Source organism: Sarcophilus harrisii, chromosome X, assembly GCF_902635505.1.
Source record: "Sarcophilus harrisii chromosome X, mSarHar1.11, whole genome shotgun sequence".
Taxonomy (NCBI): Eukaryota; Metazoa; Chordata; class Mammalia; order Dasyuromorphia; family Dasyuridae; genus Sarcophilus; species Sarcophilus harrisii.
In genome coordinates this window covers 78,372,562-78,391,634 of record NC_045432.1, presented here as the reverse complement: position 1 = coordinate 78,391,634, position 19,073 = coordinate 78,372,562, and the positions used below count along the sequence as shown (strand labels likewise).

The window sequence follows — 19,073 nt, the reverse complement described above, 5'->3', positions numbered from 1 at the left end:
CAGTTACAGAATCTCTGGGACTTCAAGTACATCTCGTCCAAGCAGACTAGTCCACAGCTGACCAAGAACCCCCCTTCCAATACCCCAAGAAGCAAGCACCCAGTTTTTGTTTAAGGGTCCCTAATAAGGAGGAAGCTGCTGCTTCTTGGCTCTTTCATTTCAGCCTCCCTCCCAGTTAAAAGATTTTGCTTACAAGTGCCCATGTGTGATTTCCACCCACTGCTGGCAATGTCCCATCCCCTTTCCATGCTTAAAAACGCCTATCACATCTCCACAAAAGCTTTTATTCTCCCAACGTCCTTTAATGAATCAATTGTCACATGGCATTTGTTTCAGGAACAAGGAAGAAATCATTTTTGCTGCTGTTTACAAATCTAGCTGATTAAGAGGGAGCCTTTTTGCAGGCAGAGAGAAAGCTATATAACATTTTTGCTCTTGATATAAGTAGTGTGAGCAACAAGTAAGCAAGCTACAGAAGGGCCTCCCCATGCGTACAGCAAGAGGGTGAATCAAGCAGCATTCTGGGAGGATCCAGGAATTTCCCACAAAGAGAGGCGGGCGAGCTTTTCCCATCCCCCACCTACACCCTATATGTGGGGACAACGAGAATCTGGAATCCCATTAAATAGTTTAACAGGCACAGGACCACCTGTTGGAAATGCACCCCTCCCCCAAGCTGCGGAGAATCCCACGGGACTCCTCGCTTCTTCCCGGCTGTCGACAAACCCGAACAGAGCTCTGACTTGGTGGGTCTGGACCCCAAAAGGACCAAAGACCAGGGAGGGGGCCAAGGGCCAAGAGGTTCCTTTGCAGAGGTTTTAGTGATGGCTGAGCTGGCTAATCATTAGTTACCAAAGTTAAAAAAATAAAGATCTTATTAAAAAAAAAGAGGGAAAAGAGAAGGGGAAGGAAGGATAGGGAAGGAAGGAGAGAGAAGGGGAAGGAAAAAGGGTAAGAAAAGGAAGGAGAAAGAAAAGAGAAGGGGAAGGAAGGGGAAAAAGAGAAGGGTAACAAATGGAGGGAATGAAGAGAGAAAGAGAGAGAGAGAGAGAGAGAGAGAGAAGGGGAAGGAAGGGAGGGGAGGGAAGGAAGGAAAAGAAGGGAGAGGAAGGGAAGGAAGAGCATCCTCCTATGGCAATTTTCTTTGACTCCTTCATGAAATCTTTGCAATGTAACTTCCCAAATGCCTCGGGAGCATGCTCTCCAAATGAGAAGATTCTGTAGTGCAATGGGTTAGCTGGGAGGGAAGTCACCAACAATATGTGATTGTCAGCCTCATTCCAAATGGGAAATGCTCCCGTCACTGCACTGGGTACTTGGGTTTTCTGAACAATTGCAATAGTGTCCCATCTTCTAGTTGGTGGATCCCCAGTGCAGATCTGGAACTTCAGTTGAAAAGTATGGAATCAGGATCTTGGTGGCCATCTGGCTATGTGCTTCAATACATCCTTTTGGTAATAATTCCCAGAAGCCGCCTAAATTATAAATGAAAAAGTCAAGACAAAAGACCATTCCTACCTGTGCTTCAGCAGCAGCCAATCCATCCTCCCTCCTTGGTTCTCTGCATTCATCAGCCCAAGCTATTAGTGGAAGGGCTTAAAACAACACTACCATGGTCTAGATACCTTCTTTTTAGCCAGAGAAAATGCTTTTAAAGGCCCAAACATGGCCCTGGGCATGACAGAGGAAGGGGAAAGCTATCTGGCATAACCAATTCTCTGTACTCAGCCCACTGCTCCCATTCCCACTTCTTAAAGACAGCGACTTGCACCCGAAGGTCATTTTGGGAGCAAAGGTTGCTTTTCACCTCCCTCCATGTTCATGCCTCACAGTCTTGCTCAGGACCGTGGAAGAGGTAAAAAAGCCGTGTCACAAAGGCAGGGAAGCATTTCTACTTCCTGAAGGGAGCTGAAGGACACCCAGCCCACACTACGTTGGGCAACACGAAACCCATCTCTTTGGCCAATGGATGTCATCACCCTGCTAGGATTCCTCTCATCCCTCAACATGCTTGCCCAGGAACACCCCTGCCTTCTCCTAGACTAGAATCTCTGACTTCCGGAGACGTTCTCACCCATTGTGTGTGACCAGACACTGGCGAAGCCCTAGTTTTCGGAATATGTCCACCACGATCTCCATGGGCGTTTGGTCCGTGACCGTGAAAGGACTTAGGTCCAGGATGTTGCGAAGTTTGAGTGACGGGGAGCGTGTGGAGGCAGTGGAGGCGAGTGATCCGTGAAATGGATGATGGATGTGCTCACAATGCCATCCTGCTTCTTCCGAGCATTTTCTATTTGAAAAAGGAAAAAATCCACGTGTCATGAAATGCTGGGAGGGTTTTTCCCATCAAGTGACATCACATGAGCAATCTGTCTCCCAACGATTTCATGATTTCTATGCTAAGAAATGTCCTGGGGTAGACGGTAAAGCTGCCAAGCACCCCGTGGTTGGAGGTGTAAAGCAAGGGAGGCAAGGTCACAAGCATGTGGGATCCTGGCTTCCTTTCCTCAGACCACGCTTGCCGAGATCCTCGGCTTTCAGGAAGAGTCGCTATTTTGGACTACAGCATGGGGTTATTCAATCCTTCTTTGGTACCTATTGCGTGCTGGTGCTAAGGGAGACAGATGTTGGTAAGACACAGCTCCTGCTCCCAGCAGGAGAAAGAGAAGCCCTGTGCAGAGATGAACATCATGTGGGCCCCAATGCCCATGTCCCATAAAGGCCTGTCTAAAGGGCTGCCTGGGCTCCCTGGGTTCCCAGAGGCGATGGCATGTGGTGGAAAGGTGGGTAAAGGGTGGGGAAGGGCACCCCAAGGTAAGAGCCACACAACTAGTTGGGGAATGTGCCCAGAACATGCCATATGGTGTACTAGACCACGTGCATGGGAAGAGTACAATGAGGGTGGAGAAGGAGGCTAGAGTCAGGCTGATGAGGCAATGGGAGCACCCAAGACTTTTTGAGAAGAGAGACACAAGTGGTGCTAAGGGAGTCACATTTCTAGAGGCTTTCAGATTTACACAGTCATCCTTTGAGAAAGGAAGGTATAGTGTGAAGGGGATTATCCCATTTTATAGATGAGGGAGCTGAGGTTCAGAAAGGGACACTGACTAGGCCCATGTTCACACAGTAAGAAAGCATCAGAGCCAGGACTCAAAGTCAGCTCTTCCAAGTATGAATGGAGCTTGACCACATCCTGCTGTGTCCACTATTGTTTAGGAAATAAGTGAAGCCAAAGGTTGGGCCAAGAGTATAACGGGAGGATCTCTATTACAGGTTCACAGTGTCTTCGTTGTGTCTCGGCTTCCAATTTGCACGTGGCCATTTTAGACCTCAGTGGTTACTGGCTAACCACCCTCAGCTCCCTATGTGGAGGAGTTAGTTATGGTAAGACGCCAGTGGGGACTTGAACAGGGTTTGTTAGACCTCGGTTATTCAGAATACAGCCCAACATTTACCACATCGAAGTCACCGACATCATCAGTGAACCAAACACGCACCTGCTTTAGGACAGACCACATTTCCAACCTTTCACCTCTTACCAATTGAAATGATGAGGTCTCTCCTGAGGACAAAGCCCACCAGCCTCTGAGACTCTCGAGACACGACCACTGGGTAGCCACTGTAGGTGGTCTCGCTGATCAGCGTCTCCACGTCCTCCACGGTCATGCTGTCCTGTGTGAGGACCATGAGCGTCGGGTCACTCTGACGGGTCTCATCACATCCATTGCCAGAGTTTTATGGGTGAACTCTTCCTTCGCTTCTAAGAACGGGTAACCGTTGAGGCGAATGTGGGCATCGTAAATGCCCTCCCGCCCAATGGCATCCGCCACCCACTTGCTGGTCATAGCTGCGGCCATCAGGGGCACGATGTACTCCAAACCTCCGGTGAGTTCAAACATGATGACGACTAGGGACACAGTCATACGTGTCACTCCACCTGAAAAGTGCGGTATTTGTACAGATACATTAGGGTGTCACTAGGAAAATCCATTTAGTCAGTCAACAAACATCTATCAAGCACCTACTTTGTCAAGTCAATTGTGCGCCTAAGGCCTGAAAAAAGGCCTAACACACACCCTGGCCTGAAGGAGCTTACATGCCACCGGGGAACACAAGATGCAAACGACAATGTACACACAAGACAGTCTGTGTAAAAGGGAGGTCATCACAGAGGAACGTACTAACAGAGGACACCTCCTGCAGTGAGTACTGTGTCAGCTGAGCCTCAGATGAGGAGGGAGAGCACTTCAGACTGAGGGGACACAGCCAGCCCAAGGGCAGGATGATAGAATTGCAGAGACAAGTGGAAGGAGACTGGCAAGGGAGGAAGGGGTCAGCTTGGGAAGGGTTTTCCATGTCTTTACACACAGAGGATTTAGTATCTGCTCCTGGAGTCACTGGAGCTTCTCAATTAGGAGGGTGACTTGGTCAGAATACTACTTTAGGAAACTATAGAGCGGTACCTAGTAAAAGGGCAAGAAGAAGGTTAATAGAACGCCAATCAGAAAGACCAACATAATCAAGGGTCACCTACGCTTTATTCCGACAGGATGGACACCGTGGCTACCAAGGTATGCGGAAGAAGGAAGGGGATGGGCTGAAGAACCTCTCAGATCCTCTCTAATTCCGAGAATCTGATGGACTCCCAAGACAGTGTCTACACACTCTTTCTGAAGGCGCTTTAAAACGTAAACTCCCAAAGGATATTAACACTCATTCAAAATCCTCACTTTGTCTTGCCACCTTCATTTTCACATCACAGATTTGGAACTTCACAGCAAGCTAGGACTACTACCATCTTGTTTCACAGAGGGAGAACTCTGGCCCAGAGAGCAGAGCTAACTTGCTCCAGATTTCACCAGCAGCAGCAGACTTTGACCCAGATGGCCTGTGAACTGTACTGAGCTACCGCCTACCGCTTCCTCCAGGTACCACGAAATACTCAGCACTTGGCCCAAACCAACATCAAATTTTACCTAAGCAGGTTGCTGCGCCGACCATGGCATAAAGGCGGGTGATACAGTCAGCTCCTTGGCTGCACCAACCGCTGAAGATGGGCCAGTCGTGGTGATAGAAAGCTAGCTGTTCCATTCCCACGCCTAGGAGTCTCCCAGCTATGGCGCGACAGCCATGCTTGGAATGAAGAGACTCAGAGGGACCTTCAAAAGAAGGAATGTATGATTAATAAGGAATGACTTTCAAAAAGGCCAGAGCCTATCCATTTGGGGTAGAATTAAGCACTGACAATCATTTTAGCTGTGTGGCCCCAGAAAATCATTTTTCCAAAGTACAAAGTTTGTTTTGAAGATGCCTTCCAATACCACTGGATCTCCGGCTAGATACTTTGCCTTGAACTGGGAGCCACATGGGGCAGAACCTGAGCACTCCATACCAGAGACCTAGGGGCCAAAACCATGCACGGTAAAGAGCTTTTGTCTAAAGAAAAGGAAAAACTGGGAATTGCTCTCATATGCAGATATTTTTCCATACCCAATTCTTTGTGCTTAGAAATAGGAGCTATGATGGCAGCACGTACCCCTACTGCTCACACACAGGGCTGTTCAAACTCAGAGCTGAAAGGGTCATCGGGCCCCACCCAGCCCTGATCCCAGGGACCCCATCTATAACACCCCAGCAGGTAGGGACGACCATGATAGAAACGGCCCCTGAGGTTCCTTCCAGCTCAGAGGGTTTGTGGTCAACAGAAAATTATACAAGAATTTGCGTCTGGCTTTGGAGTAGACTTTGGTCCTTCCATTTGACTATGGCTGGGCTTCATTTCAAACTAAACAATGAAGCCATATGGCAAAAACCATTCCATGGCAGGGATGAATTATATCATCTCAGATGATGTTCTGGGCTGAACAGAGCCACTTTCTCTAGTCTTACTGTTTTGTCTGGCTCACATTTTCCCAGAGTGGTGGTGGTAGTGGTGGGAGTGCAGGCCGCAGACATAATTCAGTGTCTTGGTAGAAAAGGCTTTTTTCTGATAGCTTAGGCTTAAGTTGGGGAAGAATTGTTGAAATTTTTCCCTTTTTCTTTCTTTTGGGGTATGAGTCAAAAAAATTTAAAAAGAAGTGAGGCTATTTTCAAAGGAAGTGGAAATAAAAGCTGAATACACTGACTTCTGCTGGTAAAAGTTTCAATATTGGTCCACTGGGTACAGAAGTGGTCCTGATCATCAATTATAAAAACAAATCTGAATGCTTGGGGAAGATATCAGGTCACTTCTTGAAGGCTCAGCACTGTCACTCCGATGCTGCTGAGCTAAAAATGTACTAAAACCATTTACCAAAAAATACAGAGAATTCCCAATTCCTTCCACCATCTAGTGCTATCTCCTGTCCTTTATGATGGACAGAAAAACAAGGAGAGCATGTTACTTACTTGACTTTTCATAAGACCTTAAGTTGGGGGACATAAGGTACAGAGGGGAAATTTTCTAGTGAGATCCAGGACACACAAAAATGGTTGTGGGAGGCCAATGGAGAGCCATATTTCCCAAGCCCCCTAATAGACCCCCAAAGTAGATAACAGGACATCTTGGCAGAGCTTGTACAAACGAAGGTCCCTCACCTTTATCCCAAAGGTGAAGATAGTGATAAGAATCTTCATGACGAGAGCCAGAGAGAGCTGCCACACAGCCGTATAGACCCCTTGCCGGCAGCCCTGTCCGGCAGCTGGTCCCCTTGGTGGTATTGAAGTTGCTCACATAGTCACAGAGCTTGGAGGAATCCAGGAGGCCACAGTCATTGAAAAGCTCGGAAATAAGCTCGCTGGTACTCATGCGTGTATACTCGTTGGGGAAAGCCAGGATGCCCGTGACGGCCGTTACAATAAGTACCTCCAGCACTGGATACTTGCCTAGCTGGGTGTTCTTACGCTTCGGCACCAGGCGATGTTGCCTCGGATAAAGAAGGCTCCCCAGAGGCCCCCAAAGATCCCCAAGAGCACAAATGGCACGAGCTCCAGGAGATGCCATGGAGTGTGAAACTCCACATAAAACAGAACGAGCGGCTGTTCCCAAAAGGGTTGATGGAACGCAGAGTAAATGCTGCCACCAGAGCAGCAAAGAAAGACCGCCACAATGTTTTGAGGGGAAATAATAACTGACCTGCAAGGGAAAAGACAAAGCCAATCAGGCACCCAAGTGCCAAGTATTTTTGTGAAGAACACAAACAGTTGGGGGTGGGAGGGATATGGGATCGCACAGGTCCAAGGATTTGGGAGTCACGTGGCTCCAATGCCTTTTCCAGCACCCCCAGAGAGTTAGTTCCTTCTGCCACGGAAAGCAGAGGGACTTCCAAGATTTTGCCAGAGACCGATCACATTTGCCTTACCTCTTCCAGGCTAAACAGCACCCCGCCAATGGGAGCCCCAAAGGCTACAGAAACACCTGCTGCCGCTACGACACAAAACCTACAAAACCAAAGACTCAGCATCAGCTCCGTGAAGATAGTCCACTCCTTTCCTGTGACATCCAATTTCAAAGCTTACTACTGGTTCATAAGATGAATACTGTTACTATTACCACCATCAGCCACATCTCCCATTTTCTGTCGATCAAAATCTGGTTTAGTTTAATTTGATCCATGTAGGAACAGCAAGAAGTGAGGGTCTAACCCTGCTTCATTACGATCTTAAATATTGTAAAGTGTTCCACTGTTGATGACCTATTAATCTAAGACTTTGAAGCAGCTAGAGGTCTCTTTTATAAGAAAGTCAGGCACGAGCAAGGTTCTAAAAGCACCCAAATGAAGAAGGGACCAGGGCCCTTGTCAGAACTGCCATTCAACACTCTGATGCCTAGGGTCAGGTGGCTCTTCCTTACATAGAGTCAGAGGCCTTCACAAGCATCTTCGGTAAGACCTCTCTCCCTTCAAAACAAAAGAAGTGCCAGAGCCGAGCTACCGATACCATGAGTTATCCTCAACACCATGTCTGTACTAGCTCAGAGGATGCGCCAATATTTGGGATCTTCCTCAGTCCATCTATTGACCTTCTATGATATTATATTTTAGGAACTATTACATATAATGATATAGATCATACTACACACTCATTTGACTCCTGCCAATATATATTGAATATTATGATAATATTAAGACTATACAATAGCTTAGAAATGATGACTGAGTCAGGGACCCACCAGACTGTCAGTTAATCAATCAACAATCATAAGATTATGGCTTTAATCCTTTACAGATGAAATGAGAACAAAATGGCAGAAGCATGATAGGAAAGCTGCTTAAATGTGATAAATGTGGAAATATGATTAGAAGAATGGCACATGTTTAACTATATTGGCTTACTTGCCTAGGGAGGGGTGGAGGAAAGGCAGGGAGGGAGAAAAATCTGGAACACAAGGTTTTGCAAGGTGAATGTTGAAAACGATCTTTGCAACGTATTTTGAAAATAAAAACTATTAGTATTATTAGAAAGGCCACATTTACAGGAGTTTTTCCATTTAGGTCTCGGTTCCATATTCAGGCAGGATTTTTGATAAACAAGATCAGCCAGAAGAAGGTGACTAAGAAGGAAAATGACCTTGAGATCATCCCACATAAGGGGTCACTTGGAAAGATTGGGGTGTTCACACTGAAGAAAACTTTCCCACTAACATCAGGGTGAGCGAGCATGTCAACTTAACATTATTCTAGAGATGCTAGCTATGGCAGTAAGAAAATAAAAAGAAATAAAAGAATAAACAGTGAATCAGAAGAGGCTAACATATCTCTACTTATGGGATGCAATGGTTTATTTAGAAAATCTGCCCAAAAACCATCAATCAAGAGAATATATCATTTCTACAAAATAGTGGGATATAAAACGATCCACAAAATAGTCAATACTTCTACATATATTATAAAGGAGGAAAATGGAGAGAAAAGCCACTTAAAATGAGGCAATGTATTAAGTATCTGGGAATTAATGTACTGTCATACATAGGACTTCTATAACTACAGCTATAAACAATTTTTATGGAAATAAAGAAAGAACCAAATAATTGGAGAAGTAGTTAATATTCATGCTTAGGAGGCACTAACACTGTAAAGTTTGATAGTTCTATCCAAATTAATTTAGAGATTAAAAGCAATATCAATGGATATGTTTCATACAACTTAATAAAATAAAATTCATATGGAAGAACATAAGGTAAAGAACAGCAATGAAAAATAAAGTCATATGGAAGAACATAAGGAAAAGAACAGCAATGAAAAGAATGAAAAATAAGGATGGAGGAATGGTATGGTCTGACATAAGATCCTACTCTATAGTAGGAATGATCACAATTATCACTACACTGGAGAAAAGACAGAAGGCAGAACAGATGAGTGAAAGCCACATTTCAAAGCAAATGTCTATAACGGCCTAGTGTTTGATAAACCCAAGATGCTGAAAAAGAAGATGGTAGTTTGGTGGAAGAGGGGACAGATCATATTATACCAACCCCCACCAACAGTTCTAAAGCCATCTATGATCCAAATACAATATAATGTGAGCAGACAGCAAGATATTGTTCTGGCAAGAGCGCCAAGCTTGATGCTGAGGGGTCCATTTTCAGAATCCCATTTTGACCACTTAGTAGCCATGTGACCACTTCACCATTTCAGCCTTATTTTCTTGAGCTGTGAAACTGAAAAGGACAAGAATGAATGTTTCAGAACCTTCCTCAAAGGGTAGTTAGGAGGCACAGATGAAAAATGTATGTACAAGGTCTTGGCAAACCTCAAAACACGTCAATGATGTCACAACCACTTGATTCTTTTTTTTTTTTTTTGCTGAGGCAATTGGGGTTAAGTGACTTGCCCAGGGTCCCATAGCTAGGAAGTGTTAAGTGTCTGAGGCCAAATTTGAACTCAGGTCCTCCTGACTTCAGGGCTGGTGCTCTATCTACTGCACCACCAAGCTGCCCCCCCAACTTGATTCTTTTGAAAGAAAATGAAAGGAGACACAGAGTCATCTCTTTGGAGGGTATGGGAAACCAAGGTTCCAAGTCAACTTGAAAGGAAGCGTCCAGTTAGAGTCCCAGAACTCTCAGTTCGGCCCCTGCTAGAAAACCTTTCCATCTATGACTAGGAATAAAAGCATGGATGGCCCGCTTAACAAATTTGCAGATGACCCACAACTGGGAGGAACAGTTAACATACCAGATGACAGGATCGGATCCAAAATGATCTTGAGGGACTGAAATGTTGGGCTGAGTATACTAAGATTACATTTATTTCTATTCACTTTATAATCAACTTCATAAATACTAGAGGAGGGAAGAATAGAGAGCAGTTAATCTGAAAATTATTGGGGAGTGAGCTCCAAATAGACAAATTTAAGCACCAAGGAAGAAATTACTGTTGAATTTAGGGATAGGGGAAAGTTCCTGACTAAATAAGCAGTCGAGATGATTTTGATTATATAAAATTAAAGGTTTTGCACAACTCTAATGCAGTTAAAATTAGAAGAGAAGCAGGTAACTGGGAAAATAAGTTTCTCTGATCAAGTTCTCATTTCCAAGATATATAAGGAACTGATTCAAATTTCTATGAGAGCCATTTGCCAATTGATATAGGAACAGGAAGTTTTCAAAGAAAAAACTCCTAGTTACCGATAGCCAGTTGAAAAAATTCTCCAAATTGTTTATAATTAAATAAACGTAAATTAAAATGATTAATTACATTAAATTAGATAAAATTTAATCTAAATTAAAATAATAGAGTATTTTATTAAATCATATATACATTACCAAAATAACCTTACAGCCCTCAAATTGGCAAATATGGAAAATGACAGGTGCTGAAGAAGCCGTGCAACACAGACCCTTGAATACCCTGTTGGCAGAATTGTAAACTCCAGCCACTCTGAAAAGAGATCTGGTTCTAAGGCCCCAAAGGTAGTAAATTGTGCATACTCTGACTCAGTGAATATACTAGATCTATATCCTGGAGAGATCAAAGGAAGAAGAAAAGGATATGCACAAAGATGTTTACAGCAGCACAAAAACGGAAAGTAAAGGAGGGCCTGGGGCAGCTAGTTAGCATTGCAATGCAGAGAGCTGTCAGGCTGGGAGTCTGCAAGATCTGACTTCATACATGATTTCAGACACTTTTTAGTTGTGTGACTCTGGACATGTCACTAAACCTTGTTTGCCTCAGCTTCCTCATCTGTCAAATGATAGGGAGAAGGAAATGGCAAAACACTCCAGTATCTCTGCCAAGAAAACTCCAGATGGGGTCAAGAAAAGTCGCATGTGACTGAAACAACTCAACCACAAAAAGGAGAGCCTATCTACTGGAGAATGACTGAACAAGTTGTGGCATATGAGTGTAGGAGAATATTAGAGTCTTAGAAGAAATCATGAAATGACAACTTTAGAGGCAACTGAGAAGACATCTATAAAATGATGCAGTGAAATGAGCAACATGAGAATGACTTCTACAATTCTAACATTACAAAGAAAAACAGTTTTGAGAGACTTCAGAACTGGGATGAAAGCAGTGAGAAACACAAGCCTGAGGGCTGAAGTTCAAGCCTGCTTGCTGTTGGAACAAGAAGGGGTAGGGGTAGGGTGAGAGCAGATGGACATTTTTACATGTGGCCAGTGGGGAGAATTATTTGTCTACATCAGCATGTTTTTATGAGGATTTTCTTTTCATTTAAAAAAAGTGTTCACAGTTACACCAGGGAAAGAACTCTGGGAGATGAGTAGGAACCACTACATAGAATTCCCAATCCTCTATTTTTGTCCATCTGCACTTTTGATTTCCTTCACAGGCTAATTGCACACTATTTCAAAGTCCGACTCTTTTGTACAGCAAAATAACTGTTAGGACATGTATACTTATATTGTATTTAACTTATACTTTAACATATTTTACATGTATTTATTGGTCAACCTGCCATCTAGGGAAGGGGTGGAGGGAAGGAGGGAAAAGTTAGAACAAAAGGTTTAGCAATTGTCAATGCTGAAAAATTAGCCATGCATATAACTTGTAAATAAAAAGCTATAATAATAATTTTAAAAAGTGTTCAATCAACACAGGGCAGTAGGAAGGAGAGCTAATGAATAAAACATATTTCTTAAAGAAAAACTCTGGGATGGCTGTGTTCTGCAAGCAGAGTGAGAAACAATGGCCCCAAAAGTCAGTGTGATCTTTGGGGCCGAGGAATAACAAGAACAGCAATAATAATAACACCTTAAAGTACACAGGGCATTTGACATATACTATCATCTCATTTGAGTCTCCTGATAATTCCACAAGGTAGGGACAAGTACAAATTACCATCTCTGGTGTTCAGGAGGAGGTGGAGTGACTTGCCACAGAACTAATAAGTGTCAAAAGTGAGTTTTGAATTTAGCTCTTCCTGACCCTGGTCTAGAGCTCTACCCATTATGTCATGCTGCACTGAAAAGCGATGGAGGCGAGAGGCCTTCTGAATTCTTCCCTGGTCAGCTCATGTAGAGTCTCATGACTGGTCCTGGGCACCCCATTCTGTGAAAGACACTGACAGAGTGTCTAGAGAGAAAACATCAGGAATCCTCTTGGGCAGGAGGTGCACTGTGACAGGAGCTCGAGTATGTGGATGAGAACAGGGAGCTGGTAGGTAGTGATTTTGAAGGGGAAAAACAACAGAAGGAAAGAAAAAAGTGTTGAGGGAAACATTTTTAAAAATGCATCAAAAAAGAGCAGAAGGAAGTCCAAATGGGGCTGTGCACAAGCAGGGAAGCTTTATTTCTATCAGATTAAATGTAATATACACATATATATGTATAGATTTTAAAAGAACTATTAAAGTACTTTCATATGCAATCCTCCATTTCTGTTCTCCTTTTATACTGAAATGTCCTGTTTGGTGATGCTTAAATTCATAATAAACAAAGGGAAAAGAAAGAAAAGCAGAAAGGCCTTCAGACCATCCCACATGAGGCAAGGATGTAAACTTGGGATCAGAGACAGGAGGCATTCTGGGAGACTCAGGAGAGAGCTGCCTTCGAAGTTTTAAAAAGGCTGGCACATGCAACATTGATTAGCCTTTTCTGCTTGTGCCCAGATGACAAAATTAGAAGACTGAGTCTCTCTTTCCCCACCCAATTTCATTGATATTACTTGGATAGTTTGTGAAAGCATCTCCAGTCCCCCCTCCCTTGAGAAGGATTGTCCAGCTCAAATCAACTCTCCACGACCGGCCTTCCCTGATGGCCTCTTCCCTTTCTCAGCCTTTCTTGCTTTTAGGTCATTTCCTTTCTAGCATCCAAAGAACCATGCACACTACTATTCTTAGTGGCAGGAATTAAGCAATGCCTTAAAACCCCTTGTAGTTGATCACACTATGCCCCCAATTACATACTCCCATCCTGGAGAAAAGCTATGGAGATGTGCTAAGTTGGGGTGACAAACTGGGTCAGCCATCATCCCATCTTTGACTCAGTTAGGGGACCTGAGAACAAACTCCTCTAGTCCAGCTGTGTACCTCCCTGCAGGAATCCCACCCAACAGACAACTGCCTTGAGCACTCGTGACCCAAAGAGGATTTAGACTCCACAGGCAAAGCCAACTCCTGCTTTTAAAAAGTGCTTTCCTTGCATCTGCCCTTTGAACACCACGGAAGCCCCTCCCTTTCCCATACAAGGCCCTCCAGATAGCAGCTGGCCCCTGGCTGGTCCAGGGGGGCAAGCCCGTGAAGGCCACCTGAGACTTGGCCCTTTGTTATTTCTTTACCTCTCGGCGCTTGGCTTCATTTTTCCTGTACTTGGTGAAACAGTGGCACAGGATGTTTCCACAGCAGCACGCGACATGGACGAGGGGGCCTTTCTTTGCCCAGGCTCAAGCCAGATGATACTGCCAGCACCAGAGTGATGGTTTTAATGATCAGTGTCCACTTTCCCAAATAGCCTCTGAATAATGAAACCGCTCAGAATTGTCTTGATCTGTGAGTCCAAGCTAAAAGAAAGGTCGATATTCCTGGACCACCACTGGATAAGCAACAAGAACCTTGAAGCACTCCCCACCTTAACAGCATCCCAATACACTCCCCAAGGCCTCTCCAATAAGTTCCAAGACTCCCATGTTCTTCTGGTTGTACTTGTGGCCAGGCCAAGAGGGTGGGGCAAGAAACCTATCAACAAGGTGATGATAGCTTTCCTATCCTCAAGGGCCTAGGGAGCTGATGGTAAGGACCGATCCCTGTTGTGGCAACTTCTAGCAGGGGCCATTGTTGGGGAAGAGAATCAATCTATAAGGGAGCCCAACTGCACTTTCCTGCAGTGGGTGGAGGCTGTTTTGAAACAACATGCTTTGTTATCCCAATCCCACTGGAATTACTGAAGCGGATATTCTGAACAGAAGGAGAATGAAGAATACAGTTTAATTGAACTGGTTCTTCTATGACATCAATTGTACATCGAATCCAACTGTCGGATTAGCTGTGTGAGAGTCCTAAAAGCAATGCCCGGCCAACCTCAATTTCCTTGGCCTTTTTGGGGCCAAAGAATTCTATCGGTTTGGGCTCAGTCAAGGAAGGCAGCCTCTTAGTTTGAGCAAAACAATCTGGAAGGCCGAGCTCCTGGGAGAAAGGCTAGAAAATCTTCCTTCGGTTTCTGAGATGGGCCATTTGTAGTGTACCAGCCACTCATGAACAAAGGTTAGAGAGGGCTGATGATATATCACACAAGGAGAACCACAATTCTAATAAAATGCCTGTGTCTTGAGAGAACAACTGATTCCAGTTTCTCAGGCCTTCAGATACTGTGGACTTTACCAGAATCTCACAACCAGCACAGTGTATCAGAAAGAACTGGAATCTGTTCCTGGCCTGTGCTGTGTGGATGTACCCTTGCCCTCTCCGGGCCTCCATCCCTTCCTTCCCTCCCTCCCTCCTCTGATGAACAAGGAGTGACTTGGACAAAGGGACTGCTGGGGTCTCTGGCAGCCCCAAACTCTCCCTTCAGGATCCTAGCAAAGAGCTGTACACACTGCACTGTGTAGACTTTGGATTACATGGGCCCCCAGGAGCTGGCCCTGGGAACTGCGCCATGGCTTTCTGAGAAAAGGACTGTAGCTGTTTCCAGGCTGGGGACTGCAAATGTGTTCCAGGCGTTGGGGACCGTTTGCCAGGGATGGACAATTTCTCCCACCTCCGAGCGGCACTCACCTCAGGGATTCCAGAGCCACAGGCATAGGGTGCAAACACTGGACGAGGGAGACGGCCAGAAGGGCGTAAGAGGAGGGCCCAGAGGACATACATGAAATAATTGAGGATGTAGGCAAAGGCTCCCTGGAACACAAACATGCATGATAGAGAATGAGAGTGAGAGACAGAGAAGGAAACAAGGAAACTGAGAGAAGACAGAGACAAGAGAGATGAGAGAGAGAGAGAGAGAGAGAGAGAGAGAGAGAGAGAGACGAGAGAGAGAAGGCTAGAAGGCTTAGGCTTGGATGAGGTTGTCTCAATCAGGCATGAAACTAGAAAAATGGTTTTCGGGAAAGGTCACGAAGGAGACAGGATTTACATGAACCCTCAAGAGACAGCCCTTCCAGAGTTCAAGAGACGAGTGCAGAAACACACTGTCAGCTCATTTGGTGAAAGCATTAGCTGTACTGAAAACAAGATGTTTTATTACAGTAAAACAACTTGGGCTGTCAGTGAACAAGAGCTAACTAGGCTCGAGAGCCCTGGAGGGCCTCTTAGGGCGTTTCCACTTAAGAACATGGGCTGGGGTGCAGAGAGGGAGCCCAGTTGTTATTAGCAAAGAAAGCATCCCCGCCTAGTGGAGGGGGGAGAGCTGATTTCAGCCATGTGTCAGCAGTTGCCACCATTGCAGGGAAGTAGGGAAGGAACCTATTCTTCAACAGAAGCAATTCTGAATCCTGAGAAACCTATGTGGATGCTGGCGTGATTTCCTGGTTTTGGCCCAGACCTGTGAATTTGTTGGTGCTGAAACCAGTTTCAGGCAAGGAGATAGCTTAGGAAACTACTGTAATCCAGTGGTGAGGGCATTTCGGCTCACACTAGGAGGCAGGGGAGAGGACAAGCACTTTGTAACTGACTACTATGTGCTAGACACTATGCTAAGTACTCTATAAATGTGTGATCTCAATGTTTGGGGGAGGGGAGGACAACTGGGGTTAAGTGACTTGCCCAGGGTCACAGAGCTAGCAAATGTTAAATGTCCGCAGCAGGATTTGAACTCAGGTCCTCTTGACTCCAGGGCCAGTGCTCTACCTACTGCATGATCTAGATGCCTCAGATGTGATCTCATTTGAAGTAGTAAAAGAAAGGTAAAGGACTGGGGAGAATAGGGAGGAAACTCTCTCCTTCATAAAACTTGGCAACATAATGGCTGGGAGAATGATAAAGCCAGCTCTCGCCCACTGCTAGTTGCCATGGGTGAGTTTGCTAAAATTACTTGGGGAAATAGAGACAGCAACACTGGCTATTAAAATGAAAGCGAAATTTCAGCTGGGCCCTTTTCCCACAAGGGCTGCAGATGCCGCCACGTGATCGGGCGTCACCGCCAACCAGTGGCGAGGAAGAGCCGCCTCTGCAGGCCGCTCCCTACCTCGGACTTGCCGATGATCAGCTCGGACCAGGTGTTCCACTCGTAGCAGTTGTCTCTGTCTTCAAAAGTGACTTGTTTTGAGTTCCAGCAGCAATGTTCATGGTTAAACCAGAAGCCCCTCAAGCATATGCCTTCCTTCAAGTCCGTCATCCAATGAGCAGAGATGTCTATCAAGCCAGCGAGGGAACCTGATGGAGGGCAAGGCCAAGCTCAGATATCAGCTTCCTTGATCAGTTTATTTACAGAAGGAAAGGGGTGAGGAACCCAAAGTCTAAACACAGATATATCTCACTCGATTTAAAACAATTTTTTCTGCCGCTCGAACTTGGCAAACATCAGCAAACACAGGCATTTCCCCACATAGCTGAAACATTCCTCCAAGCGTGTACACTTTGGTCCTTTTTTCTAAAACATACAGGGTAACCCAAACCCTAACTAACGACTCCCGACTCTATCAAGTCTTAGGGCGTCCTGCACACCAAAGCCATCCTATTTGTCATGCTCCTTCTGACTCTCATCCTGACCTCTCCTGACCTTTAGACTTTAAAAATAAGTGACTGCTGCTGTCCTTCTCTCGGTACCTTATTCATACCATCAGATACATGAAAGTGATTCCAGAGATGACCAGCCTTCCACATGGAATCAGGTGCCTCCATCTGCTCGCTTAGCTGGGGCTGCTTTTGCACCTGGGTCACCATCACCCTCCAAAACCTGCTTCCTCACTAACTTCCACATCCACCTTGAACCCGCCCAACTCCAACGTTCCACTTCTTCAGCCTGCCCTTGAACTCCAGACCAGAGCGATCATTGTGAGCTCAGATGTTCCGGAGCGGCCATCCTTATCTGCCATTGTAAATGGAGAAATGAACACCCTGGCTCCTCAGATCAATCTGCCACCAGCCAGGCGAGAGTGATGGTTTCAATCTCATAGTCCTGGGACATGCTCCTAAATCTGCTCTGCTGAGGGTCTGTGCTATACAGCTATGACACTGAGGAGCGCTCCCAGCTCTGCCCCCCCTTCCTCACCAGGAACGGCCCTGCCTGCGCAGCTAGTGAACTTAGTGGCCAAGTTGTCTTCAACTGCATTCGGACCTTCAGCATGATAGGAAGATTGGCCATACCTGCCAAGAGCCCAATAAGCAGCATCAGCAGCCAGCCCGAAAAGGCATCACTCACACGGTGAATTAGGGCCCAGGTAGACTCTTTGCTTTTATTGGTGATCTGCAGAGAAATATTGCACAGAACAGATTACGCACTAAGAGGGTCTGATACACTCACTCACTTGTATTTCTGTCGATATTCCTTCAAAAACAAAGCATTTTATTGTCTCCTGAAAGAGAGTTAGACTTAACACAAAAGTTATGTTTTAAATGCCCAATTTCCCCAGAAATTGGAGGCTACCCCAGAAGTACCTGCAAAGTACCTATCAAATAGGGATTCAGTGGAATAGTCCCACTTTCTGATGTCCCTGACCTCTGTCACAACCCATCCTGATCCCTCAATGCCCATGAATTTCATCAGCTCAGTTATCGATCTCTCCCTATCTTACTTTCTCTCTCTGACTCACGCCCCACCCCAACATCCCCATCTTTTATGAAAAAGAAGATTGAGCAAGCAAAGCCCCAACCTCTCAATTTGAAGCAGGCTCTCTGCTCTTGCCATGGCCCTGCCTCCTACCCAGACTCCACTTCTTCCCTTTTCTGAAATCTCACAGACCAAGAAATACCTTCCCTGCTTACATCCTTGGTTATCCCTTCCTCAGAAGGCTCATGTTAGGCCATAACTCTTCCCTTGAGAGTTCAAGAAATGAACCATAATAAAGGTCTGTGTGGTTTTAAGCATTAATTGGTCTTTTGCAAAACCAACCCAAGTCCTAAAGTGGCTAGAGATAGACTGGAAGCACTATAATATAAATGATACCATCTAAAACATTGCTTCAATGGCTGTTAAGAACAGAATTTGAGATACCTCTCCCAGGATCACATCACCTTGAAGCACCAATAACCCGCAGGCAGACTCCTAGAAGCAGCTCTGAAAACAGCAGCATCAAAAAACCCTGAAACTTGGGAGAGTACCTCCCTATCCCTAAATAAGCAGAGCCCAACTTTAACATAAAGTTCAAAGTCAAGAAATAGGATGGGAAAATGAACAAACAACAACATAAAAATTGACCATAAAAACTATGGTGGCAGGAAAGATCAAGACAAACGAAGAAGAAGATGTAGTTTCCTTCCTTATCTCTTTTAATTAAATCTATTTTTGCTTTTGCTTGATCTGAGATCGGGATTGCTTTTTTCACTTCAGTCGAAGCATAACAGATTCTGCTCCAGCCTTTTAACTAAGAAGAAAATGGTATAGAAACAATTGTGAACAAAGAATCACATTAAAATGCTAGAATGACCCCAAGCCCAACAAGAATTCCTGGAAGAGTTATAAAAGAGATGAGTAGTAGAAGAAAAATTGGGAAAAGAAAAGAGAGTGACACAAGAAAATTATAAAAAGAATTGTTTGTCCTTCA

The 19,073-nt window shown here is 45.0% G+C and overlaps 1 protein-coding gene across 1 annotated transcript in view; it reads right to left on the bottom strand.

The window, feature by feature from the left end:
* Window positions 1-263: 263 nt before the first annotated feature.
* Window positions 264-19,073, bottom strand: part of CLCN5 (chloride voltage-gated channel 5) — a 78,719-nt gene continuing 59,909 nt past the window's right edge. Inside the window, 20 exon segments of the mRNA XM_031944624.1 lie at window positions 264-1,475; window positions 2,075-2,204; window positions 2,207-2,290; window positions 3,540-3,707; window positions 3,710-3,937; window positions 4,977-5,123; window positions 5,126-5,159; window positions 6,577-6,659; window positions 6,662-6,691; window positions 6,694-6,888; window positions 6,891-7,013; window positions 7,016-7,109; window positions 7,323-7,419; window positions 12,190-12,191; window positions 13,716-13,805; window positions 13,807-13,893; window positions 13,895-13,924; window positions 15,148-15,270; window positions 16,556-16,743; window positions 17,677-17,776. Of these exon segments, the coding sequence (XP_031800484.1) occupies window positions 1,388-1,475; window positions 2,075-2,204; window positions 2,207-2,290; window positions 3,540-3,707; window positions 3,710-3,937; window positions 4,977-5,123; window positions 5,126-5,159; window positions 6,577-6,659; window positions 6,662-6,691; window positions 6,694-6,888; window positions 6,891-7,013; window positions 7,016-7,109; window positions 7,323-7,419; window positions 12,190-12,191; window positions 13,716-13,805; window positions 13,807-13,893; window positions 13,895-13,924; window positions 15,148-15,270; window positions 16,556-16,743; window positions 17,677-17,776 (2,121 nt within the window). The 3' untranslated portion in view covers window positions 264-1,387.